The sequence below is a fragment of the Lichenostomus cassidix genome, chromosome 2, assembly GCF_008360975.1.
Source record: "Lichenostomus cassidix isolate B80296 chromosome 2, HeHo_3.0, whole genome shotgun sequence".
Lineage (NCBI taxonomy): Eukaryota > Metazoa > Chordata > Aves > Passeriformes > Meliphagidae > Lichenostomus > Lichenostomus cassidix.
In genome coordinates this window covers 88,118,185-88,143,549 of record NC_139482.1, presented here as the reverse complement: position 1 = coordinate 88,143,549, position 25,365 = coordinate 88,118,185, and the positions used below count along the sequence as shown (strand labels likewise).

The 25,365-nt window shown below is 46.2% G+C and overlaps 1 protein-coding gene across 8 annotated transcripts; it reads left to right on the top strand.

The window, feature by feature from the left end:
• The first annotated feature begins 12,504 nt into the window (after window positions 1–12,504).
• Window positions 12,505–24,045, top strand: IRX4 (iroquois homeobox 4). 8 transcript variants are annotated; one of them, XM_085052312.1, is made up of 7 exons: window positions 12,505–12,669; window positions 14,802–14,909; window positions 19,344–19,502; window positions 20,440–20,691; window positions 21,198–21,304; window positions 22,253–22,593; window positions 22,766–24,045. In XM_085052312.1, the coding sequence occupies exons 3-7, from the start codon at window positions 19,458–19,460 to the stop codon at window positions 23,521–23,523; spliced, it is 1,503 nt and encodes a 500-aa protein (XP_084908438.1). In that variant the 5' UTR covers window positions 12,505–12,669; window positions 14,802–14,909; window positions 19,344–19,457; the 3' UTR covers window positions 23,524–24,045. The 8 variants fall into 8 exon arrangements, with proteins under 8 accessions (XP_084908438.1, XP_084908441.1, XP_084908440.1 ...); XM_085052315.1 differs by lacking the exon at window positions 12,505–12,669 and adding an exon at window positions 12,730–14,314 and having other exon boundaries at window positions 19,437–19,502; XM_085052310.1 differs by lacking the exon at window positions 12,505–12,669 and adding an exon at window positions 12,731–14,314.
• The last annotated feature ends 1,320 nt before the right edge of the window (window positions 24,046–25,365 follow it).

The following is a 25,365-nucleotide window of genomic DNA, read 5'->3' as shown; positions in this document are numbered from 1 at the left end:
GAAAACTTGATGTTCTCTGTGGTGGGGAACAATCTCTCAAACAGATACATTTTTTATTGAAAATTGCAGCAATTTCTGTAAAAGGGTTGTACATGATTTAGGCCCCAGGGATGTAAACAATTTTCACCCAATTTTATGAAACTACAAACTAAAATCATGGTTATGAAACAATTTCAAGACATAAAAAAAAATTCAAAAATCTCAGTAGGTCACTGTATAAATCTAAAGTGAATCAATATGCTGAATGCTGTGTCCAGGTCTAATTCTGCCTTCCATCTCAAAAAGATGGAAAATTTACACAGCAAGGTGAAAGAAACTTCAAAGTCATTTCACATTAGATACAATGGAGAAGCTGAAACTTTGAGGGCACTTCCCTGGGGATGGGCTGAGGCTGGGCAGGATGTCAGCCCACGGATCAGGATCTGGCCCAATGACAGTAATCAGAACTTCATCCTCTTGGACCCAGAAAGTCCTTGAACCACAGACTGCTGGAGGCTGTGAATCTCTGTAACCTCTTCTGTTCATATACACTCAGCAGTCAATATCTGCCACTACTGAAGATGGGGACAGCCCAGACCAGCCATCCTCACACCATATTCCTATCATGAAAAAGATGGAGAACGGATGGAAGTTGAGCACATGAGTCAATGCCTTGACTGGAAATGGCATCAGCTGGACTACACATCAGGCAGAGAAGCCAGAATCATTTAAAGGAGGCTGTCTGTTTTCCAGATGGAAAGGACTGCCTTTATCTGGCCCTGATGCAGTGAAATGTAAATTTTGCATACTTTTAATGCTGAAGTAGTCAGTTGGTTTAACCAGGGTGAGGTGATTAACTAGAGTGTGAAAAGGTACAAGAAAGGGAAGAAGAGCTTCTTAAGTTGTATAATGAAGTTATCCATCACATTGCCACATAGGACAGCTCTTCTACACCTCAGTATAAAAATTGGCTGGCTCCAGAGAGATGATTTTACTTGAAGGTAAACAAATTAGTAACTCACTGAGATGACTGTAAGTCCTTTTCACAGAATCACAGAACCACTTTTCTATGGAAATAATTATTTACAACTAATTCAGTGTATCATAATCTCCTCCTCATTTTCAAAGTTCATCTGTAAACAATCACTGCTTATTCGAAGTAGTAGCTAAATTACAGTTCCATGGTCAGGAAACAGGGACTACAAATGACCCTAAGGTAGCCTTGTTTATCCAAAACAAGTTTGTGATCACCCTCTTCAAACCTAAATGTCTAAACTAATCTGGCCCAAAGAATCTCTAGTTATGGAAGCAGAAAGGGATGTAGATTAGGAAATGAGAGGTAATGACAACAAGGCACCTGTAAGCAGGCACCTACTATTTCAAAAATTTCTCTTACCTTTCTTATCTCAAAAACCCCACAAGCCATGTCTTCCCATAGTTTAAAACAGGTATATAAATAAATAAAACCCTTCATATTAAGCTAATAGAGCAATAAGCGGCAAGACAGCCATAAAGAAGGTAAATAAGCCCATTATGTAATTAGAAAATTAATTTTCTGTAGTACTCCAAACATTTCTTGAGTATAAAGCCATATTGCCCAAAGAAAATGTGTATGTTTATACATATTTTAGTAGCCATCTCTTAAAAGGCTTCACAGGAAGTCTCATTGGGAGAGAAAAGAAATTTGCCCAAAATTTTCTGAAGCAATCGTGCAATAAAAGTGCTCCAGAACTGTTCCCAGAGAAAGTGAATCAAGGATGCCCAGGGAACAGTTTCCAAAGCAGTCTTTTCAAATGACAGTGAGAGTCTTGGAATAACAGCTTCCAAAGAAAGGACAAATACTGCTGACCAGGAAGGGGGTGATAGCAAACAAGAGAAGGTTAGTCTGATGGTTCTTCAGGATTGTAAGGAATCTACAGACCCTGATGAAAAGGAAGTCTTGATTGCAGAGTCTCTTTTGACTGCCTGGGGAGGCTAGCTGTACTGACAACATACTCCTCAACTGCAGGAGGTGGAACGTGGTCTTCCTATCATAATGGACAGAGCAGGTTTGGAAACTGCTTATGTCATGCAATGAACAGAGAATTAGTGCCAAGACCTCTGTGGATAGCTTATCAAAATTTTATCGAACAACTTTCTGCTTTCGGTCGTAGCAGCTCTGGGCAACATAAAAAGCCATAATCCAGTATTAGGACTGAATGTTCTCCTGCCCAAAAAGGACCATATGTCTGTCATAGACTTCAGACAGATTTTTAGGAGCCAAATATTCTTAGTGCTTTAATTTTATAAAATGCAGATGCCATTTGATACTAGGTATTGCTAATGATAATTTCCAATTATTCACATTTAAATTTGATATTTAAAGTTATTAGAAGACTTCTTTTCTCTTGCAATTTTAAAGTAAAGTAGATTCTAGATTTTTGCAAAAGCAGTTTAATACAGCAATTAATAAACTAGCAAAAGTTGATACAGTATTGTGAAAACTACACAAGCAATAATGTAATCCATAGATTCGGAACAAAACAGAAAAGTGAAGCAAGAAACATACAAGAAAGAAATTAAAGAAACAGATAGCCCAGGAAATAATAATTTTTCTACATAAAGAAACTTGAATCTGTAGAACAGTATATCTGTGTCTACAGAAATTAAACTCTAATGGTCACAGACTACATAACCAAATGATAGATAACAATGCCTAGCTCAGCAGTTGAGAGGAAGCCTCTGTCTTATTTATAAAAATCATGGATCAAAGAGTATGAGTTCAAGGGAAAGCAGTACAAAGTGTCTTTTATCTGGTCTATTTGCCAGACTGGCATGGATACTGGAACTATTAATTAGTCCTACTAGGACTTATTAAACAAACAAATAAACAAAATCCAAAATTGCAGTAAACATTCAAGAGGTTTTCTTAACCTCTCTTCTAGGAGTTCTCTGTTATCTCTGAAATGTGCAAATACATCTTTGTCTAAAGCATTGGATTTGGGTAAACAACAAAGATTTAGAGAAATTAACAATAGAGGGACCAAGTGCTAGAAGAGACAAGAATCCAATTTCTATTTTGTGGTCTTCTAGTTAGGTTTCTACCATTTCCTACTGGACACTTATAGGTGCAAACGAATTTTTTTTCTGTCTACCTACTAGGCATTTCTAATTTTTGAAGCATTTTCAACAATGTCAGTTTTTAGTAATGCAAGCAGGTTTGCTTTCAGTGTAGGGCAGATTTCTTCCAGTTTAAGGCAGGCTATATTTTCAAGGAGAGATTAAAATTTTTTGAGAATTTCCATAAAAGGTTAATTTATTTAAATTGCCTTTAAATCAGTTGCATTCTAAAACTTTTAGATCAGTGTGTTCAAAGACTGAGATGAAAAATAGTCTTTCCTTTATATATATATATATTGCTTATATGTAATTCTCAATTATTTCTGGATTTCAAACCGCAAACCCTTCTGCCATACAACTCTCCAGTCTATCTTTCTTCTGTCCCTGTTCAGACCCTACAGATACTTACAGAGTGCTTCCGTGCTCAATATAACTGTTGAAAATCAGGCTGCATTTATGAGGATTTAAGTGAAAAATTCCCTGAAGGGACCCGTTCAGTTCTACCTCTACTCTCAAGGTTTTCAATATGCTAAAAAAAAACCAAAATTACTGTAGAATTTCCACCTTGGAACTGAAATCTGAATATTTTGTCTGAGGGACATTACTGGCACATGCAATCAAACTCAATGAAGACTTGAGTTCAGGTTCCTATCCTGCTCCTTTAGAGCTGACTCTTTTACCACAAATTGCTCTGTTTTACGTGCAACAGGGAAGACTGCAGGATGTTTTTTGCTTCTATATCTACTGTCTCTATCTACAGACTTATTACAAGATAAGACCAAATTTTACTTTACTTTTGCAATTGTTAAATCTCTAAATGAAATTGCCTTGCTAAACATCACTTATGCATCCCTTTCTGCAAATGCTGGCATAAGGAAATGAGTTCCATCCCTTGACAGATAAAAGATTTAAAACATTTACCAAAAAAAGTGGCCTAGTCAAAGAGACGCTGAGCATCAGCTGTGACTGACCAGAGTGGAAGCTGCTGCTGCTCAGAAAATCTGGAAAACTTACTTGGGTTCCTAAATGTGTATTTTGACTCCTGGTTTGGTTCAACAGCTAAAGAAAGAATTAACACTGACAGATTCCCAAAGAGATATTGCTGCCAGAAGGACAATTTCCTCTAGACTGGTTAGCAGGAGTCCGGATAAATCTGTCTTCAATGCAAGTTTTAGAAATGAGACTATGAGTGCTGCGTTGGGGTAAATATCCTCGATAATCTTGGCAGCCAAGAAAGGGGAAAGAAAAGTGGAATCTGGAAGAAACATGGGAATGGCTATTCTGAAACAGAACTACAGTATATCCATCAAGTGTCTTATTTCTAACATTGCCTAGTACCATCTGCAGAGGAAGACTAAAAAACTCTCTCTTAAACCAGCTTGAGTTCATCAGTTGGCTTCTGCCCTAAGACATGATGTGTTTTTTCTTTACAAATCTTGTGGGTTGATAGAGCAAGAAGAAAGGTCCTGGACATTTTATTTACTGATAGAACTGCCTGTCTTCTCTAGAATCCTGAAAGTGTGAGGAAAGATTCTGAGCATTTTATTTACCTGTAGAATTGCCCTTCTCTGTAATCCTGACAAATGATGGTATAAAAGCCAGACTGCTATTTATGTGTTTAAAAGTGTTTTCGGACAGACCACATAATTTTACTCATTTTACCCATTACAAACTATGAGGTTAAATCCAGTAGAGAAAACAAAACCAAATTGGTTACATACACAGAACCTGTACCACTTACCCAGATCTATATAGTACTAACACAAACCTTTACTTCCAAGGGAAAGAAAAATATTAGGCTTCCACCAGACCTTTGATGGGATTCAGCTGCACTGGGACATGGTTCTGCAGTGCATATGTGAAAAACAAAGAAGTGTTTGGTGTGAATGTCCTAGGACTTCATCTGTCTTGCTATTTTTTACCATAAACGTTTTTTTTATCATATGTTCTGGAAACTTCTTCAAAGTTTTATTTCAGACAAGATTCTATGTTAGGCTGCTTTAAGTTCCCTCTAGCATTTACTCTGTAGTGTCATCCCTAGTTGAGAATGCCGTCATTTGCTCGAAGGTAAGTTCTTTGAACTTGATTTTGAAGATAAACAATATTATTCTCATTCAGCTTTCCAGAGCGTCTCAAAATAGCTTCCAGATCTAAAGTAATGAACAATTACTATCCTTAGTGGAATTCACTAATTGCATGATTCATATGCAACACAAGAATCATTCTTTATTTGTATTATTAAAACTGACTTTCTTTTTCCTAGTTCTATCTATAACATGTTCAAATGTAAATTGTGCTATTCAACAAATTTACCTTGGCATGTGCACATCAATGCAAATTGAAAAACTGCAGAAAGGAAAAGTGGAATTCAAAATTAAAAGAAAAAATTATTATTATCCTGTTTCTCAATGAGTTTCATGCAGATTTTTAGTGCAATCAAGGCAAGACAAGAGGAAACTCATATGGCTCAATGAAAGAAAGAAATAAAAGGAGTAGGGAATTGGGACTGGGCTCCTGAACTGCAGTTTTAATGAGTGTATTTTTACAAATTCATAAATGTCCCCTCTATCTGTCTTTTTTGGTAATTCTGAAGTGCTTTCACAAAGCAGATCTGAGTGAATTTAAGTTCTCTAAACTGCAGGTGAGCAATGCTGGGGATCATTTAGCTAGAAAGCCACAGCACTGTGTAATTCCAGGGGAAAAAATAATGGGTTAGAGAGCCTTATACATTTATCAGTGATTACTGAAGCACAGATTAAGCTAGGATCGTTTGAAGTAAATATATTTCATTAAATAGGCAGAAAAAAATTGCCTTTGGTTTTGTTACATCTTCTACACAGAAGTCAACTACTACAGTCACATGACTCTCAATTTGTTAAAAAAATTGCTATTTAGGGACACATTTACCTGTTTATCTCAAGGGCCGGCAAAACACACACCAGATGAACAAGCTGCCCTCCCAGTCTTCCCGTGTCCCTCTCTGCTTTCAGGATTGACTGCAGTTCCTCCATCTGCCTCATCCTAGCAGTGTAATTCACATAAAATACTTGAAATAGGAAAAATTCAGATTCATAGGTGCTACTTACATTTATGGAGTCCTCAGCATCTATCTATAGCTTTTTATATTCCAGATCTTCTCAGGTTTTACTCTGTCATGCTTCCCATTTCAAATCTTTTAAGTTTTATGAAAGAGCAGTCAGCTGGGATTGATGTTTCCAGCAAGTCCTCCTTGCAAATGCTTGGCAAGCCCAGAAAGCACTGTCCAAGGCCCAGGAGCTGACAGAGTTAGGAGATCTTACTGTACACATCAGCCTAAGGTGGCTATCTGACTTCGGATAAGAAAACCTGATGAAAAATTGCAAGCCAACAACAGTCGCACAGGGAACCACAAAATAGATTTGGCTGCTCAAGGTTTTAATAGTTGGTTAAAGCTAGAAGTGACAGTGGGTGAAAAAGCAAGAGACCAGCTGAGCTCCCTCTTTCGAGCCTGGGCAAGCCCCAGGGTGCCTGCACTTTGGTAATGGGAGGGACAGATTTTCTCATGCTTGTCCACTCAGACTTCTTCATTTGGCTGACCACGAGCAGCCAGCAGCTGGCACGGCCACCTGGCCCAATTGGCAATAGGCATCCTTTCATCCTTTTGCAGCTTGGAGCATCTGGAAATGCCTGCGGTGCCATGGGCTGTCATTGACCTCTGTCTTCGTTGTGTCACCTCAGGTGAAGTTTCTGCAGGTGATGCGCAGCAGCTGCAGTACTCAGCTCCACCAATGTCACTCCTGGCTCTGCTACATCCCCGACCATGCTGGGTCTGAGTGTGGTACTGACATTTTCCTGGTTCCTGGATAAGCAGTCCTTGTCCTACTCTGCTCCACTTCCAGCTTAAAAGACAGGCTGCCATAGGAGCAGAGCGTGATGGGGAGCCTTGTGCAAGGCCTGAAATGTCAAACAGGACACCTCTCAGGGGACACATGTGGCTGCAGGTGTCTGCTCTTTATCTTTCACCTCCCACGGTGCCTCTGTGTGTGGGCAAAGGCAGGAAACTGAGTCATCCTCCCAAGGCAGGCTCTTCCTTCGACATTAATGAGGATTCTGCAGGAATCCCTCGTCTCCCACTGCCTGTGTCCTTAGGACTGAGCTCTACCTGCTATGAAATCAGATGCTTGGGAGAGGAGGAGGAGTGTTAACTGGAAACTACAATGCAGAGGGAACAGCACCTTGCAACAAACATGACTACATTTCATATCTTGTCTGCTCAAACTTTTTGCAAACCTAAAAATTAGACATATGAGCATACCTTTTTCCTTTGTGAACCATATTTAACATTGTTTGACTTGTATTTTCAATGACATTATTCTACTTTCTAGACAAGTTATCCCAGGTTTACCCAGCTTTAATCTGAAGCCAATATTCTGACTTGTTTTTTACTTCATCTCTGCTACATTTCTCCAGTTCAACCATTTCACCACAGGTTAAAAAAGAAAAAGAAAAAAAAAGGAGAGTGTTCAAATATTTATAGAATTTCAGAACAGGAGGGAAAAGAGGGAGAAACGTAGGAATGCTCTACAGGTTCTCAGATTTTGTGGAGATATGTATACTCGGAAATCCATGTGTTATTAATTAGACAAAGAGCCCTTTTGAGATAAACAACCTAACTATTCTGGAAAAAAAATCTTTTGACTTCAAAGTCTCCAGAAAAGAAAAATTCCTAAATACCTCTTAACAGTGGTTTGGAGTAATTAGATGGGGAAAAAAAAACATTTAATTGAAAGTTCAAGCTTTTTTATGCAGAATTGACTTTAACCTGGCTGCAAATCACAGGTGATAATTTGGTGAATGTGAGTCTGTTGGTGAATGTGAGTCAAGTGTTATGGGTATTTGCTCATCAAAATAAACACATCAAACTGTCTCCTACAGCCTACAGTCCCAGATTAAAGTAGTTTTTACTATTTTATTACACTGATTAAACAGAGCTCTTTGATGAAACCTGTATCTTATTGGTGGTTTTAGACTTGTATTATATTTATTACAGTTTAGAAATAACTATTATACAACACATGCATTGTCAGTGACTGTATTTTTGCCACTGCAATTTGCTGTAAATGTTTCAAAGGCTCAGTGATCACTCACCTCACACCTGCAGGGTGCAGAATTACTGTGTGGAGATTTAGGAATAGTTATATGGTCATGACTTAACGTCAATATTAAATGTTCAAAGATTATTATTATTATGTTTATGATTTTGAATGCTCAAGAAAAACAAGTAGAAGGGATAAAGAGACATTTATCTCAGTTGTCATTTTTTTATTGTCCCAGTTTAATGTGTTTTAAACATAGAGGAAATGTTAACGTGCTACTAAGAAAATTATCAGTGAGCATTGAAAATAAGTACCCATTGGAAAATATTGCAATTAGTCTTCAGTAGGGTTTTTTCAGTCTTCTCATGGAATATAGTCCTTTCACACAGTACAGACATTTCTCTACATCATTTCCCTCTGTGTGTGTACATACAAGTGCACAGATACAGATGTGCATGGATGTACATGTGTGCATAGTTCTGGTTTCTAAACTTATTTCTAAACTTTCTGCACTCAGGAGTAATATATGTGCAGTGTAACTATTACACATATTTATAACTAGCAATCATTTTGCAGAGGATAGAAGTTAACCTTTATCTCCATGGTAAGACGACCATGGGTCTATGATCTGTTTTCAAGGCCAGGTGCATGGCTGTTGATGGAGATAACAGAGCAGAAAAAAGAGCCATGCAGAACAGAGTACCTCTGCTAAAAAAAATCAGCTGGCAGCAACAGTTCAACCTCTACATATTTCTTAATACTTTCCTGCTGTTGAGTCACACTGCATTGTAAAATCACCTTGCAAATCAAGAAATTGTGATGGTTTAAACACCTCTTTTCTTAAAAGAACCTCTGATGCCCATGAACTATAGGCCAGATGTCAAGGTACTTACTCATGGAGTGAGATCCGACTGAGCATTAGCTGGCATCCCACGTCAGAGTACTACCTGCAAAAGCTGAAGGCATGCTGTGACTGCTTGAGATGTTCAGCACCTTGCAAAGCCATGTGGGTGTTCAGGGCAGTGGGATTAAACCAAGGAGCAGGAACAAAAAAGGCAAAAAGAGAACCAATTTGGCCCATAATTCAGACAGCCAGTAAGGTACACACAGCTGTGTACAATACAGATTGCAGGGTGACACTGGTTCTACTAAATTCAATAGAAAAATGCTTACTGGCTTTAACAAGGACAGATTTAATCCTAGACCCTGAAATATCTCCACAAACCAGTTAATTTTCAGTATAAAATGTCTAAATGTATGTTTTATCATGCCACTTTTATGTTTCGCTGGCCCCTTTATCTTGTGTCAACCAAAAATTCATAATACCAATTTTGACTGAAGGCTGGCTTTAATTACAATTTCTTTTACAGGTCTCAACTGCTTTTTGTGTCCTGGGAAATGAGAGCAATTCTTTCTATCATATTCAGAAAGAAAATGAAAAGGTTGGTAAATGTATAAGTAATTTTAACTGATTCATTGATCTGAATACTTTTAAAGTAATACAGTAAGTATTTCTGTCACACTTTGAAGTTAAGCTTGGAGCTCAGTTACATCCCTTAGGGTTATTTTATAGCCATTAAGAATGTGTACCTTTTATCTGGTGCCTTCAATTAATTGAATTTCAAAAATATTCTCAAATGTTTTTAGAAAATCATTTAGTACCTGGAGGACATTCCTGTGTGATTTATTGTTACAGTAATTAAAAGCAGTGAGTATTACACTGGTCACTGTTGGAACTCCTGTCTGCCTTTGGCTATATTTTGGTTTAAGTTAAAACATATAGTACACTTGAGAGACTTGTGAAGGGAGGTAAGAAAAAAATTAATTCTTTTCAGATTGCTTCAGAATTTTGGCACACTTAGAAATAACCTCTTAAAGTGATCACAGTGATATTTACATGATAATTGTATGCAAGCACAATTAAACTTCTATATTAAACAATTAAATAGTGCTTTTCCTGCTATGGTGAATTATTCCTGACTACCCATATTAGTATTCTGTAGTTCTAATCAGCGCCATAAATAATTTTCAGTTTTACACATTCTGCTCTGAAGCAATTATTAAGAACTCTCAGGAAGAGTTAAAACAGCTAATGAAAATAATTAGCAGGAAAAAAATGATGGTTCATCCTGCATTGAAAGATAACCCTAACTGGAAACTACAAACGCTGCTTTAATTGCATCTTTGTTTTCTGAGGCTCTCACAGTTCTCCTCTGTAATCCTTTTGTGCAAGAAGTGATCGCTCACGAGTCGCATTTTGCAGAACTGCTCACTCCCAGGAAGGTTGCTGGGACTGCACCCCTGGCCCAAGTCTCTTGGGTTGTGTAACACGGAGGAAGGAGCTCATTGCTGTGTTGCTCCCCTGGAGCTCCACCTCAGCAGCATTGCTCACCAGGCCAAAGTCTGCAGGCTCGAGCAAAGAGGCAGTGCAGGAAGGAGAACTTGGTGCTGCTGACTCACTTGGTATCTTCTGCGTTTTCAGGGTCTTCCAAGAGGCTTGGTTCTGCTTCTAAGTCTTTAAAATTATGCTCTTTTCCTACTAAAAAATAATCCTCTCTACCCATCCACATACTGAGCGCACTAAAACAGCCTTAGCTACTTCTCTAACCACATCAAATTTTTTTTTTCTAACACAAAATAAATATCTTCTCAAAATTACGGGCTCACAAATGGAATTATGGCAATACATGCTTAGAAAATTCTTGAAAAAATAATTGTGAACCTATACCTTTGTGGACTATAAAAGACCCTCAGATGACCACACTGGATCTGAAAGTAAATGTGGTTTAATAGCTTAGGCATGCATGTATGAATAAAAGTCTAGTTGTACAGATTCTGGCCAATACAGGCCAGTACCAGATAAACATTTCACATTTTAACGTACACACTGAACTCATTGTTCAAAGTAATAACCTATCCTTTTAATAAACCATCCCCGTTACACAGAAATGCCTAAAGGTTTTCTAGTGTGCATCAGTCTTTTGAACATCACATAATGAATTTAATGTGAGAAAGGAAAAGAAATGTACCTGTATGTATCCCTGCAAATTAAGATAAACCTTGCTGCTCTGAGGCTACCATATAACTTGGCACCCAAAACAGATGACGACAAAAATAGTTTCAGTGAAAATCTGATTTCTATCCATGTATTTACTACATTCTGAATTATATTGCCTTTCCTGTGAAATTATTCCAGTTAAGTAAATTATCTCAGAGGTTTCATGATTAAGCTAATGTGTTTCTAGGCCCTTCATAGTGAACATGAGTTATGATACACACATTAGTATATTATTCCTTGACTAGGTGTGATTTAGTAACCTCTATAGGAAAATAAAGGCAAAAAAAATTAAGATATCAAGCTGCTGTTTTTTCCCATCTGATATCTTAGAAAGTAGGTCTTCAAAATATAGCCACAGTGCTGAAGGAATTGACACTGACAATTAAAGGATATTTCCTTTCTGAATGGAAATATGTGGTGCTATCACCAGTGCTGTTTGTCTAATGACATGGAAAATTAAGGATTTTAACCACTTGGTATCATTTAATAATGGCCTTTTCACAGCAGAGAGGGCATTGCTCTATCCACAGAAATGGGAGAGAATGCCAAAGAATGCCAGGATAGACAGGAACAACAGCATTTCTACAGTGAAAAGAGCACCTTTTAAAAGTTTAAACATTAAAAATGGTTGAAACCTTAACATTGTTGGTCATTTTAAAAAAATAAAAAAGAAAAAAAGAAAGAGAATCTAACAACATTACAAATGACATGAAGCGAGATCTACCAATGCCCTTCCAGCCTTGGACTCTAGCCCATGGTTTTTTGGGTGTGCTTCCCGAAAGCTTTTGCTCTTCTTGCTAGCACCTCCCCAGATTTCTCAGTGACCAATGTTCCCTCAGTGTCCATCATATCTCTATGGCTGACCTGCATGCATGTCTGCTGGGATTCCAGCTCCACTCAGACTGGCTGCCCTCCTGCCTGGCTAGGCCAGTTTCTGACAGAAAGGCACCGTGCTTTCTGCTGCGTAGGTCACTGTGGCAATGGATGGCAATTTCCAAGGTGTGCAGGTCGACATGAGCAAATTGGAAAAGACAGACTCGAGTCTGCTCACTTCCTTTAAGCATCGCTGAAATAATTAAAAATGTTGATCTCGTGGACCTGGGGTTGTTATATTACAAAAGACTCATATTAATGTACTGCTACTGGTGGTAGCTGTTAATATAAAAAATTACTCTTTGAAAGACGCCTCCTGCCCTTGAACATCGTATTTCAGGGCAGGGAGACAGCTGAATCCAGCAACCTCCCAGCACCTCACCACCGGAACTTCCCCCTGTAACTCTGCCGTCGGGAAAAGCCTCTGGCCGAGCACCCGGAGCCGGGACGGGGAAAGGGTTGCAGGAAGACACGGCGAGGTCCCTGTGCCCTCCAAGCACGTTTGGGCCGAAGGGCAGATGTCACCTCCGGGAGGTGGATGGTGTCACCCCGCGCTGTGAGACACGGGCTCGGCCGGGCAGGCAGGTGGCTGGATGGGGTCCCGGGGGGCGGCGGCGGCTGCCCCCGCTCAGACAGGAGGGAAGTCGGCCGGGCTCAGAGGCAGCCCGGGGCGGGAGCCCTGGGGCAGCGCCAGAGGGACAGGCTCCCCGGGGAAAGGGAGGAAAATCCAGACCCTCAGTGCCGGGACGGGGACGGCGCACACTGCCGGGGTTGAGAGGGACAGGGAGATGTAAGGGTGCCATGGGGCGATGTCCCCTCCGAGCCACAGAGCCCTCGTCCCCCCGGCGGGGAAGTAGCCCTGGGCGGCCAGCCGGGGCACCCACGTCGCTTTGGGTTTGTTACTCTGCTTTAAAATGCAAGGGCTCGTGGCATGATTGGCTTTCTGTTTACAAGTGCAAATGAAGAGAAGCCTCACGTTTTCTTTCTCCATGTGGTTTCCCCGCCTTGAAAGCTGCAAGGGCAATCCGAGGAGGGAGAAAGGGGAAAGAGAAGAGGATTTCCCAGTTTCAGCATTCATCAGATTTAGCCTGTCATTGCACTACAAGGTGCAGCGTGTGTCGAACATTACGAGCACGGGGCCATGCAAATGACACAGGCATGAAAGAGCCCTGGCAAGAATAAATCTGTCGATGTACAGATGTTCCCTATTAACGTTACTGTTCAGCCTTGGTGGTTACTGTGGGAAGACACCGGATTAAAAATTCCCATTGCCACCCCACCTCTGCTGAACCTTTCTCCCCACACCTCTTTGTCTTCGCTTAATTAGGTAGGATATAATACACTCTTTTTCTCCTCCTCTGTCTTATTGAGACGTCTGCCCAGGCTCACGCCTTTAAACAGGAATGATATTGATCCCTCCTCCCCCTTCTGTCAATCCCGATTTGTCCCTTTTCCTGCTGAACAAACAATTAAGAAAAGAAAGTACAGAGCGCGCGGTGGAACTTGTCATGCCCAGGTTCCCGCGGGGATCCCGGGCGCTGCGCGGTCCCGGACAGCGGGCCGGAGCCCCAAGCGGCCCTGGGCGCCCGGGACTGAGGGAGGGTGGCGGGAGGCTGCACACCGGGAAAGGCATTTCGGACCGGGAGCTCGCTGCCGGCTCGCCCAGCCTCGGGCCCGTGTAACTTCTCGGCAGGAGACGGCGGCGGTGGCGGTGGCAGCCTGCGGCTGAGACCGGGCGGGGCGGCCGGCGGGCCAGAGGGACGGGCGAGGGAGGACGGAGAGGACAGGCGGGAGCGAGCGCTCCTGCCCCGACCTGCTTGCGGCCGCCGTCGGCGCCTGCCCCCCTGCCCTCTCGGCTGCCCCCCACCTCCGCCCTGGAGGAAGCCCCCGGTGCCCGGGCGGTCCCTGCGGGGCTGTGCCCAGGGCGGGTGGCCACGGCGTAGCCGGCCTCGGGGGCGCTGCAGGGAGCGGGTCCCCTGTGCCGGGCGCTGCCGCGCCGCCCCCCCCTTGCCCCCTCCCCGCGGCCGGGGGGCGCTGGCCAAGGCAGTCCCCGGCAGCTCCGCGGCGCCCGGCTCCGCCGCGCTGCCCCCGGGCTATGAATAAAGCCGAGGCGGCCGGGGGGACAGGTACAGGTGCCCGTCCCCTGCGCGCAGGGCTACGCCGACGTCCCAGCCCGCCTCCTCCAGCGGGAGGGAAACAAAGACGGCGAGAGAGGCAGGGAGAGTTGCCTGTAAGTTTAGCGCCTTTCAGTCGTGACTCGCGGAGATAAATGATAGTTTGGAGGTGCGCGCAGTTAATCACCGCCACGGCTGCCGCACGGCGTGTGCAACCCGCAGATCATTAGGTTAAATGGAGGACATTCGTGTCCTTCCAGAATCAATGCAATTATTGTTGGCAACGAGGACAACAATTGGAGTGGCAGCACTAATTTTACTAACCTGCTATTAATTATGGTGTCCCCCACGCCCCAGACGGCGTTTATAACCCGCGGAAGCAAGCGGTGCCGGCTGCTTCTGTTTTAAAACGGGAAAAGTTGGAAGTGGAGTGCCTGGTCGTGTTGGAAAGTGTTAATCAGTAGGAAAGAGTGTGATCAGTGGAACTATTCACTTGAGCGTCACTCTGGTACAGGGGGTTAGTGAAGTGGCTGTGGCGCCTGGGGACCGAAGGCTCCGTGCCGCGCCGCGCAGGTACCGCGCACTGAGACATGTCTGCGTTAGCTCCCCGCAGCTCCCTGACACGCCAGCCAGCGCAGACCAGAGGAGAGAAGCCCTGCCATGGCACAGCCATCGCTACCAGGTTTTAGCCGAAGCCTGGCGTGATCGCAGGTAAAAAATTTCTTCTTTTGGTGGTGATGTTTGTGTGTGTGTGTGTGTGTGTGTGTGTATGTGTGTGGAAGCGGGGGGTGGAGGGGAGCGGTGGGGCTCACCCCCCCCTCCTTCTCCTTCGGAGCCTGCTTCAGCAGCAAGGCAGCTGAAAACGAACTGCTGGAGGGAAGAGAAACTATCCGTGATGAATCATTTGGCTTTGTGCAATCTTTACCTAGGACAGAGGGTAAATGCATTTTAACATATGTGTGTTATTTCTTGGGAAGGGGATGTGGATATGATATTCAGCGAGCACAAAGGTAAGGTACCAAGTCAAACTTTCTGGATTTTAAGGCGAACTTTAAAAGACACAGAATTTGACCTTGCAAGTAGGAAAGTTTTCCCTTCCCAGGGAAGTAAGTTGATGCTGTCAGATGCCAGAGAGCTCAGAGGTGGTTGCGTCTGAATGCCTGTGGGTCTGCAGCACTGGGGCTGAGAAAGGAAACCTTATACAATCTTTGCTTTGCTAGTGAAAGTGTAGTTGCGAAGCTCTGCACCAAGCAGGTAAATGTGGGCATGTTGTAGGGTCCATCTATAGCCATAGAGCAGCTGCCCAGGTCGCAGCATTTGCTTCTCTTGCTGAAAAGTTTTCTGTGTGTGTGTGTGTGTGTGTGTCAGAGAGAGAGAGAGAGAGAAAGTGTTGGCTCTAGTTCTTAAGCGTGAAAAGTTAATAAATACAAAGAACAGAATGAGCATGTGAGGCCTTTCTGCTTTAATCTAGATTGTTTGCCAAGAGGATTGAAGACTTACAAAATGAAAGCATTCAAAAAGCTTTGAACGACTGATTTAACATGTAGTTGTAAACTGAGTAAATTAATTAGCAGCGCCTTCTTATGCAACTGTTCTGTTGGTCATCATGGCTCTGCCAATCCCAAGCCATGGCACGGGCTTGTGCAGGTCGGCAGCATCGGCACACTGTCCCTCGATTCAGAGTGCAGGAGGTGCAGTTACACCTCAAATTGGCTCAGGAAAAAAGCCCAATCATATTTACTGTCAGTGGCAAGTTTATGGGGGCTAACCTACTTGAAAATGTTGTAGGCTGCCCTCGCTTCCATGTCAGATTCCAAATGGGCAACATGTAGAGCTGCACGGCATTTGTCAGGCGGTGTCAAGGTTGCTTTAAGTCTGTAACATGAAAACAAAGCGAACTCAACTGAAAGAGCTCACTAAAGTCTGTTTAGCCCATAAGCAAATTCCGTTGCTGAAATATTTCCAGGAGTGGCAATAACCCCTCCAAAAGAGAAGGCGATGAAAACGCAGATAGTAAGTGTAGCTGCATTAACTGCCTCTAGATCATGTCCCTGAAGACGTCCATCAAAGCGTGAGTCCTGAAGAGGTTCTGTTTTACCTGCTGTGGCCTGTTCCAGCATCACAGTGTTTCATTCTCATTCCATGGTTTTACAATAAAACTTGTATGAGCATTGGCTCCAGGTTCTCAGAGGAAAAACTCATAACCCTGGGAGAGAGACCTGGTTGGGCTTTGGATGGGAAATACCTGCTTGCCTGAGTGTGCAGGCTGGTTCTGACCAGAAGGGAACTCTCCAGCGTTTCCTATTGATCGCCATGGGTTTCCTTGCTCAAACTTTGGAGAAAGCAGTGTGTGTGTTTCTTTCTCGAAAGCTGTTAACTGCTTTGAACAGGAAAGGGGCTTTGAGGAGGATCAATTTTTATTGCACAGCAAAGACTTGCATTTTCCAAATGCTTAAGGATATAGCCCACAGCATTAAGCGTCTTTGCTTGGATTTGAACAGTGTTACGTTGTTTATGTGCAAGAACCACAAAGGTTATTTTAAATCATTGTGGAGCTTAATGCATGTTTGTGCTCTGGCACTAAAAATTCAAGATGAAATATAATTGTGTTGAGTTTCTTATCAACAAAGGGCCATTATTTGTAGACTGTAAGTGAAACAAGACATCAGCAGTGGGGGAGGACATAACGTCAGCTTTCAGCGTTTAAGTGTTTAAGGTTGTTAAGTTTTTTGAGGCTTTTTGTTTGTTTGTTTTGGTGGGGTTTTTTTAATGACTGCTTTCTAGGGAATACAGATTGTAACTGACACAAAGCTGACCGGGGTAAAGTAATAGAGCAAGCAGGCTGCAAAGAAAAATGACAAATAATTATCATGATTAATACAGGAAAGTTCAGTGCGAAAATGGGCACCAGAGTATTTGCATGGCGCAGTGAAAGACAACTGTGATATATAAATAGACAAGGACTATAAATATTGAATTTCTCCTTGTATTTTAAAGTTTAATAGACTCATCTAAATATCAAAACCTGTAGTGTACTGTGGGCCACTGCGGAGTTGACATCTGCAGTGAGGAAAAAAAAAATCACCAAAAAAACACAACACCAGGACATTTCCCAAACTGTAGCCTGGAAAACTGAGAGGACTTCTTCAGGCAGTTCTCCAGCTCTCCCAGCTAATTATAGTGCTTTACACCGAGCTGCTCTTGAGATAAGTGCAACTATTTTCTTCCCTAGCACCGGTGAGTTTTATTCCGGAGCTTAAACAAACATCCCCCAGCGCAATGGGCACAGGAGGCAGAGGGAGCAGCACGGAACACTGCGTGCAGACCATTGTGTAAACACTGGGTGTCTTTTCTTCCCAAACAATGCGATAGTCCGTCAGCACGCCGCACAGGAGGAAGCTGCTGGTAAAGAGTCGCTAAAAGTATCATTATACCTTGGCAGCACCGGGGTATAATGCAGGAGGAAGAATGGAGAAGCGATTCTATAAAAGAAACCCAATGGCAAAGTTATTAATATTCTCAGAAATAAAAAGGAATTAGCATTTCAGGTGAGGAAAGAAAAAGCACTTTCTTCCCATCCAAAAATCAATACAGAATTCCAAACCGATTATTTATGTCATTTGATTCCCTTTCTTTATACGTTTCTCCCGGCTACAGATACTGAATTGTCAGGATAATTTGCATGTACTGTATCTGATATCTTTTATTTGCAAACACTAAAGCGCCATAAAACGCCTCTCGTTGTAGTCTAACTCAATCTGAGAACTAGTATTTTCATCTGTAAATTAAAGCAATTACGCAGCAGATATTATATTATGTGTACTGTGGTCTCCAGATAGTCATCAATCACCCTCAATCGAGCTGTCAGTGTGGGCAGATTCGTTTCTGGGAGGCAGTCTTCCAGCTGGGGAGAAGAAGAGAATATCATCATTAATTAGAGTGTGACCCTGGGGCTATTCACATGTCTGAACCCAGGAATCTCTCTGAGCAAGTCTGCACACCACGGAGCAGCGTTCAACTGCACCAGCAGCCCAGATTCAGCCTTGGAGCTGACTCCTCTGCTTCCTCCATCCTCCGGGGGGCTGCCTGCCTGCCCTGCCTCGGTGGTGCCGGCCGTCGGGTGAGAGGTGCTGGGGCTGCCAGCATCTTCCCCCCACAGCCCGCTACCTGCTCCCTCCGAGCGTGAAGCAGAGGGTGGTTGCTGCCTGCTTGTGTGCGGGGGGGTCCCAGACCCCCAGAGGGTAGGGAGGCTGATGGCAGCGGTGGGATGGGTTGGGTAGAAGGGGGCGTTGGAACTTTGAGATGGGATCAAAGTCGTTTTAACGTGAAAAGTAACATCTTTTCCATCATTCCCCGGAAGACGCTTGTAGGGTTTTCTACCTGTGATCACACGCCTGGAATAAAAGCCGAGAAGAAAAGCAGGATTGCTTATCATGTGCTTTATTGTCAGCGTTAGCGCTAATTTTAACTGTTGATTAAATCTTAAATGAAGACTCAGTCGTGTGTCCCTTCATATGTCTTGTTTGTAATTGAGACTAATTATTACTGTGGGGTGGGAAGAAGCAGCTGCTCATTAATTAATTTCTAATTAAAAGTGCTTACTAGCCTTTCAGTGACTAAGGAGGGTGGGGAAAAAAGCTGATACAACATTGATCCTTCAGATTAAAAACATTCATTTCCTTCCCTTGCCCGCAGAAATATATATAAAGTGTTGCAAGCAGGCGTTGCCGCTACCGGAGAGCTTCCCAAACTTTCGCTCCTGTTAGGCAGGCTGAAGGCGATGCTGGAGAGTCTATTTTCCATGCCAGGGGAAAGGTTCCCGAAAATGAGTGTTAAACTTCCAGGCAGGTTAATTTGAGTAGGTTTTGCGTGACGTCAGAAGCTCGGCTCTTTTAAAACAACGTGCTTGTGAGCTGATGCATTTGTATCACTTTCCTTCTTCCCACCTTTTATTTTTCCGTGGGTATAATGTATGTATTTTTGCCTTCACGTTTGCCAGCCGTGGAGCCTACACGTAACAACTATTTCTGTGTCGTAGCTGTAGCGGGGAAGCTGCTAAAATCGCCGTGCATATTTTAAAGAAAAAAAAAAGTTTAAGTTTTCATGTAAATAAATTAAATGTGGTTTTCTGCTTCGTCCTATAAGCATCTAGGGACCTGTGGTTACCAATCAATTGGTACAACAGAGCAGAGCCAGGCTGCAATAGCGTGCAGATCAGACGTCTCGCCTTGTTTCTAGATAACTGGGAGCCTCTGTACCATGTCCTATCCTCAGTTTGGCTACCCTTACTCCTCTGCACCCCAGGTAAGACTTTTTGCCTACCAACATTAATTGATTGAATGTCAGTCCTTAGCGATGCCTTCCGTCCGGGATGAGGGTGGAAGCGATCCTCTCCCGCATGCGGTAGCGGCAAAGCAGATGCTCGCTCCGCAGCTTTCCAAGATGTTCAAGTTCTGTGTTGCTCACCAATTTTAAAATGGGAAGACACACGCGGGATTTAGCGTGTTTGGGGGTGAATAGGACGCGTGGGGGAGGATTACAGAGATGAGAGAGGTGAGAAAGGGAGCTAGAGATCTCCCAGCCCCCACCCGCATCCCCCCTCCCTTCCTGTTTTTTTTCTCTTTCACGATTAAATTCACAGTTTACCAGTTAAACACGGACGTACGGAGGTCCGGCCCGTAGAAACAGAACGGAATATTCTAAACCAGCAGGTTAATAACAGATGCGTGCGTGGCTGCTACAAATCTGCAGTCAAAATAAATATGCATGAGTGACTTCGGAAAAAAAGGTTTAAAAACGCAGATGGGAATCATTGTGCTGCAAGAGGAAAAAACGGTGTAAACCCCAGTGTTATGAAAACACCCCAGGAAAAGTTAGCTTTTAAATGCAGAGGGCCTGAGGAATGTGTAATAGAGGATTAAAAGCCCTCAGTCACGGGGCGTTTGGTTGTTGTTGTTGTTGTGGAGTCGTTTTTAAAAACTGATAAAATACTTGTACCTCTGTGCTTCTCCAGAGCGTTTCTATCACGATTGAAGTAAAATACGGAAGGGGAGGGAGGAAGGCGGGCGACACCCAAAAGCTACGACCTGATTTGGGGAAAAAAAAAAAAAAGCCAAAAAAACCCCAAACCCAAACAAAACCCACCAAAACCACACAATCAAAAACCAACCGAACCCAAACTTGGTTACACTTTATGAAGTTCCCCTCCCCCGACACTCAGCGCCGCTCTCTCTCCCTCCAGTTCCTGATGAGCACCAACTCCCTGACGACCTGCTGCGAGTCCAGCAGCCGGACGCTGGCCGAGACGGGGGCGGCCGCCTCCGCCCAGACCCCCGTGTACTGCCCGGTGTACGAGAGCCGCCTGCTCGCTACCGCCCGACACGAGCTCAACTCCGCCGCCGCCCTGGGGGTCTACGGCGGACCCTACGCCGGGCCCCAGGGCTATGGAAACTACGTGACCTACGGTACCGAGGCTCCCGCCTTCTACTCCTTGGTAAGCCGCCCCGGGGGATGCTCCCTCCCCGCTCTCCCCCCGTGCCCCCGGGGGCGGAGGCCGCTCGGCGGGACCCCCTGCACGGGCAGGGGCAGCCCTGGGCGCTTCTCCTGCTCCCAGCCGTGCCGCACGGCTCTCTCCGCGTCCAGCCCCGCGGTCAGCAGCTGTTCCAGCCCGGCGCTCGCTCCTCACGGTAATGCAATTAAAAGTCGCGCCTGACGAGCTGGCGGCCGAGTGCGGAGCGCCCGTCCGGGTGGGCAGTTTAGGACGACCCAGACCTAGGCTCGCTGCGCTCTTTCCAGACAGCTTTTTTTTTTTTTTTTTTTCTTTCCCCTGCGCGGTAACAGCGAGCGTTAATGTCCCTATTGATGTGGCTGGCCGCCGCGGCCGAGGGGCCCCCGGGAAGGTCCGTCGCGGCGCTCCGGGACTTGGGGCGGGGGAGCCGGGCGGCGGGGCTGGGCTGTGCCGCGGTGGGGGCTGAGGGCGGCGGGCGGTGTCTCTTGCAGAACAGTTTGGATGCGAAGGACGGGAGCGGCTCTGCGCATGCGGGCATCGCCCCGGCGGCTGCCTACTACCCCTACGATCACACCCTCAGCCAGTACCAGTACGACAGGTAAGCGCCATCCCCACGCCGGCCCCGCTCGCTGCCCTCCAACCCCGCCACCCCCTCCCCGCCACCCCCTCCCCGCCCCGCCCCGCCCCGCCAACCTGCCTCCTCGCCGCTCGGCATCTCCCGGCCTCAGCCGTGTCGCCTCCCCTTCCCCGCACCGACACGGGGTCCTCCGCCCCCCGGGCAGGCGGTAGAGCGGGGGGCGATCCCTCTTAACCGGGGCGGTAATTATCTTTTCCTGCGCGGAGGCAGGCTTGGGCATCCCGTGTATATTTATTAGTTTTAAACCAGAGCAAACCCCCTTACACACCGTTCCCAGCTCAGAGGCCCATTGGGCGCTGGTGACCTTTCCTGGAGGATGTGCATTAAATATTCAGTCGCAGCCCAGTGTCATCTGCGCTAGGTTCCTACAATTTCAGGAACAAAAGGGTAGAGGAGATTACTAATAAAAGGAGGAAGAGGAAATATATTTCTATTAACACTTACACCCTGGGGTCACCCAGATGAATTCTGTTTGGGGAGGACTAATCAAAGGAGAGGAGAGTGGTATTTCTGTAGTTTGCAAGCTGTTGGATTTCCCTGCTGCCCGAAATGTCGACATTGACTTCACCACAAATAAAAGCAGACGATTCCTTCCCTCTTTCTGCCACCACGACCAAGGCAGATCAGGAATCTGCATTGCCCGGTGCTGCTGCTAGCTGAACCCTTCCTTGTTGCTTTCCTTCCTCGGCCTGAATTCTCGAGCGTAGTCTCCCTTATAAAGCTGAGTTGTCCTCATCCCTCTTAAAACTGAGCTGTCCTCATCCATCTCCCCTCTCTCCGGTCCAGCCGCCCCCCGGGGGGGTGCCGCAGGCAAGCTGCCGGGGCAGGTGCTCTGGGACCCCGCGACGGGCAGGTTGGCGGGGGGCGAGAGCGCGGTGTCACATCCCCTGGTCTCCCCTGTGCCTGCAGGTACGGGACGATGGATGGCGGGACGCGGAGGAAAAACGCCACGCGAGAGACAACCAGCACGCTGAAGGCCTGGCTGCAGGAGCACCGCAAGAACCCCTACCCCACCAAGGGCGAGAAGATCATGCTGGCCATCATCACCAAGATGACCCTCACCCAGGTCTCCACCTGGTTCGCCAACGCCCGCCGGCGGCTCAAGAAGGAGAACAAGATGACCTGGCCCCCGCGGAACAAGTGCTCTGACGAGAAGCGGCCCTATGAGGAAGAGGAGGAGGAGGAGGAGGAGGGTTCGCAGGAAGAGGCGATGAAGAGCGGGAAAGCCGAGGGTACCCTGCTAAAACCAGGCACTTAGCGGTTCGGCCGCGGGGGCTCGGCCGGCAGCTCGCCCCCGGGGCGGGCCTCGCTGGTGGGGGCGGCCGCGGGCCTCGCTGGTGGGGGCGGCCGCGGGGCAGCGCGGCGCCGACAGTGACCGTGTGTCTTCTTTTTGCTGTCCCTTCCCCCGCCCCCGCCCCGCAGAACCCACGGGCAAGGAGGAGAAGGAGCTGGAGCTCAGCGACCTGGAGGACTTGGACGCCGCCGAGTCGGAGAGCTCGGAGTGCGAGCTGAGGCGGCCCTTCCCGCACCCGCTCCCGCATCCGCACCCGCTCCCGGGCGGCAGCCACCCGCCGCGGGCCGCCGAGCCTCCCGCCAAGATGCCGCCGCCGGCCGCCGCCGGGGAGGAGGAGGAGGAGGAGGCGGCGGCGGAGCGGGCGCGGAGCTGCCTGAAGACGGCGGCGGAGGAGTGCGGCCCCGACCCGCTGGGCGCTCGGCAGCGCGGCTGCGAGTCCAAGATGTGCTTCCAGCAGGGGCAGCAGCTGCTGGAGGCGAAGCCCAGGATTTGGTCCCTGGCGCACACTGCCACCTCCCTCAACCAGGCCGAGTACCCCTCCTGCATGCTGAAACGGCCGGGGGGCTCGGCCGCCGCCGCCGCTCCCGCCCCGGTCAGCGTCATCGACAGGCACCAGGATTCGCCGGTCACCAACCTCAGGAACTGGGTGGACGGGGTGTTTCACGACCCCCTGTTCAGGCACAGTACTTTAAATCAAGCCCTGAGCAACACAACAGTTTCCTGGGCTACCACCAAAGGAGCCATTCTGGAAACGGGCGCCTTGGGACGCGCGGTGGGGAACGGCGCCAACGTGCTCAAGGGGCAGCTCTCAAACCTGGCCCATCATGACTCAAACAAAGAGTTTCTGGCGTTTCCCAAATCAGGAAGCAAAATGTTTTGTTCCTAACAGGCCCGCTGAGGGGCAAAGGACTTTCTAACGCTTGAAGAGTCAGCTACACTGAAAAGAGACTTGCAAGAGTTTAGATTTAAATATAAAACTTTTTCTTCTTTTTTTTTTTAAACAAACAACATAAACGAGGATTTAAAGTTCAGTTTGCTCAGTTCAACGGAAAGACTTTGTTCATTACTGTTCTGAACATTTTCTCCTGGCTGCGACTTTAAGGGATCAATGTCGTGAAAGTTATTTAATTCCATGTCCAAAAAGCACGTACTATAGTGTAGACCTACTTAAAAAGTTTACATCCGAAAGTTTACAAACGGGAAATTTTAATTCAGATTTAATTTAAGGCATGCCGACATTAGTTATAAAGACTTTTCCAGAGTTTTTCCTCCTGATTTCCTTGTTAGCATATAATTCACAAACAGCACTTCTACTAAGTTTACACCTACTGCACAAATTTATCTTGACAAAAAAAATGTTAAAAGGTATGCTCACTCCAATAAATTGTCTGTTTCAGAGGTAACACAAGTGGTGGCGTTTTGCATTGGGCAGCAAACAACTTTTCTGTTTCAAACTCCCCTTCGGAGCCGGTCCCGGTAATTCCAAGGATGTCAACAGGCTGCCGGGAGAGGGGAAGAGAGGCTCAGCGCAGCGCTGCCGCGGGACTGAGGACGGACCCACGGGAGGCACGCTGCGCGCAGGAGGGATGCTGGTCTGCGCTCCGTGCCTCCGCGGGGCAGCGCCGGGCTCCGGCCGCCTCCCGGGCCGACAGCGGGGGCGCCGGCTGCCCGCCGAGACCCGGCGGGGCGGGAGCATCCCCCCTTCCCCCTCCCCTCCTTCCCGGGCTGCGGGCGGGCGGGGGTCGGCCCCAAGGGCCGGGCTCTGCCGCAGCGTCGCCTCCGCCGTGCGCGGAGCAATTGATTCACATGGAAAATTTGATCTCTTAAAGAACCGTTTTAGCTTTCCAGCTCCTCTGCCTGTGCGGAGAATCGCTGATCCGCCATGAATATTTCAGCACTTCAGTACAGATGCTTTACCGTTTTGACATAAAATAGAGTGCAGCCAACAAAAAGAGAGAGGGAGGAAGAGCGCTCTCGACGTGTGATTCAGGAGCACTCGCAGCCAATTTACCACTTAGATAACAGGCGCTTAAAAGATTTCATTTCTTTCCCCGGAACGGGAACAAACTTTACTGATCCCCGGACCGGGAGACAGGGAGAACTGCTGGAAAAGAAACTGCGAGGCAATAACAGATCTCGGCTTACCCGGGCCTGCCTAAAACCCCTGAGCTTCGGCAGCCGGTGCTGCGGGTGAGGACCGAGGGCACCCGAAGGACCGAGCTGACACCGGGAAAAGCAGAAGAGCCTTCCTTGCCTCCCATCATTCTCGCCCATCCCACCCCAGCGGCTCCCAGCCAGCCCACTCCCCTCCACAATAAATGAATAAGAATACAATAAAGGGGAAGGCAACTATGAACGCAACCGAGACAACACTCAGACAAAATATAACATACTCCAGCCTGCGAAGTTTCTAGCGAGACCTGTTAGTGCAAGGACTGAATAAAGGAATCCAGGTGCGGAGATCAGATCAAGCCCTTCCCCTCTCTGCGAGCAGCCGTAATTGGATTGTATCCAGTCATATTCCCTGTCATTGTATTGACTTTCGCTCTCTTGGATGATATTATCGAGATCACTGAACCCCTCTGCTGATCTGGCTGTCAAAAGGCTCAGACAGGAGCCCCCGGCCTGGAAAACGTGCATCAGCCGAGATAATTTGAAGTGAAATTTTCATTTTGACAGTAAACCCCTCAATTTCTAAAGGCTCTGCACCCGGAGAGCTCGGTGGCAG

Excerpts from the sequence above, each read along its gene's own strand:
- IRX4 (XM_085052312.1), top strand. The coding sequence starts at position 19,458 with ATGTCCTATCCTCAGTTTGGCTACCCTTACTCCTCTGCACCCCAG. Across the intron at positions 19,503-20,439 it reads CTTACTCCTCTGCACCCCAG|TTCCTGATGAGCACCAACTC; the intron begins GTAAGACTTTTT and ends CTCTCCCTCCAG. Across the intron at positions 21,305-22,252 it reads AGCCAGTACCAGTACGACAG|GTACGGGACGATGGATGGCG; the intron begins GTAAGCGCCATC and ends CTGTGCCTGCAG.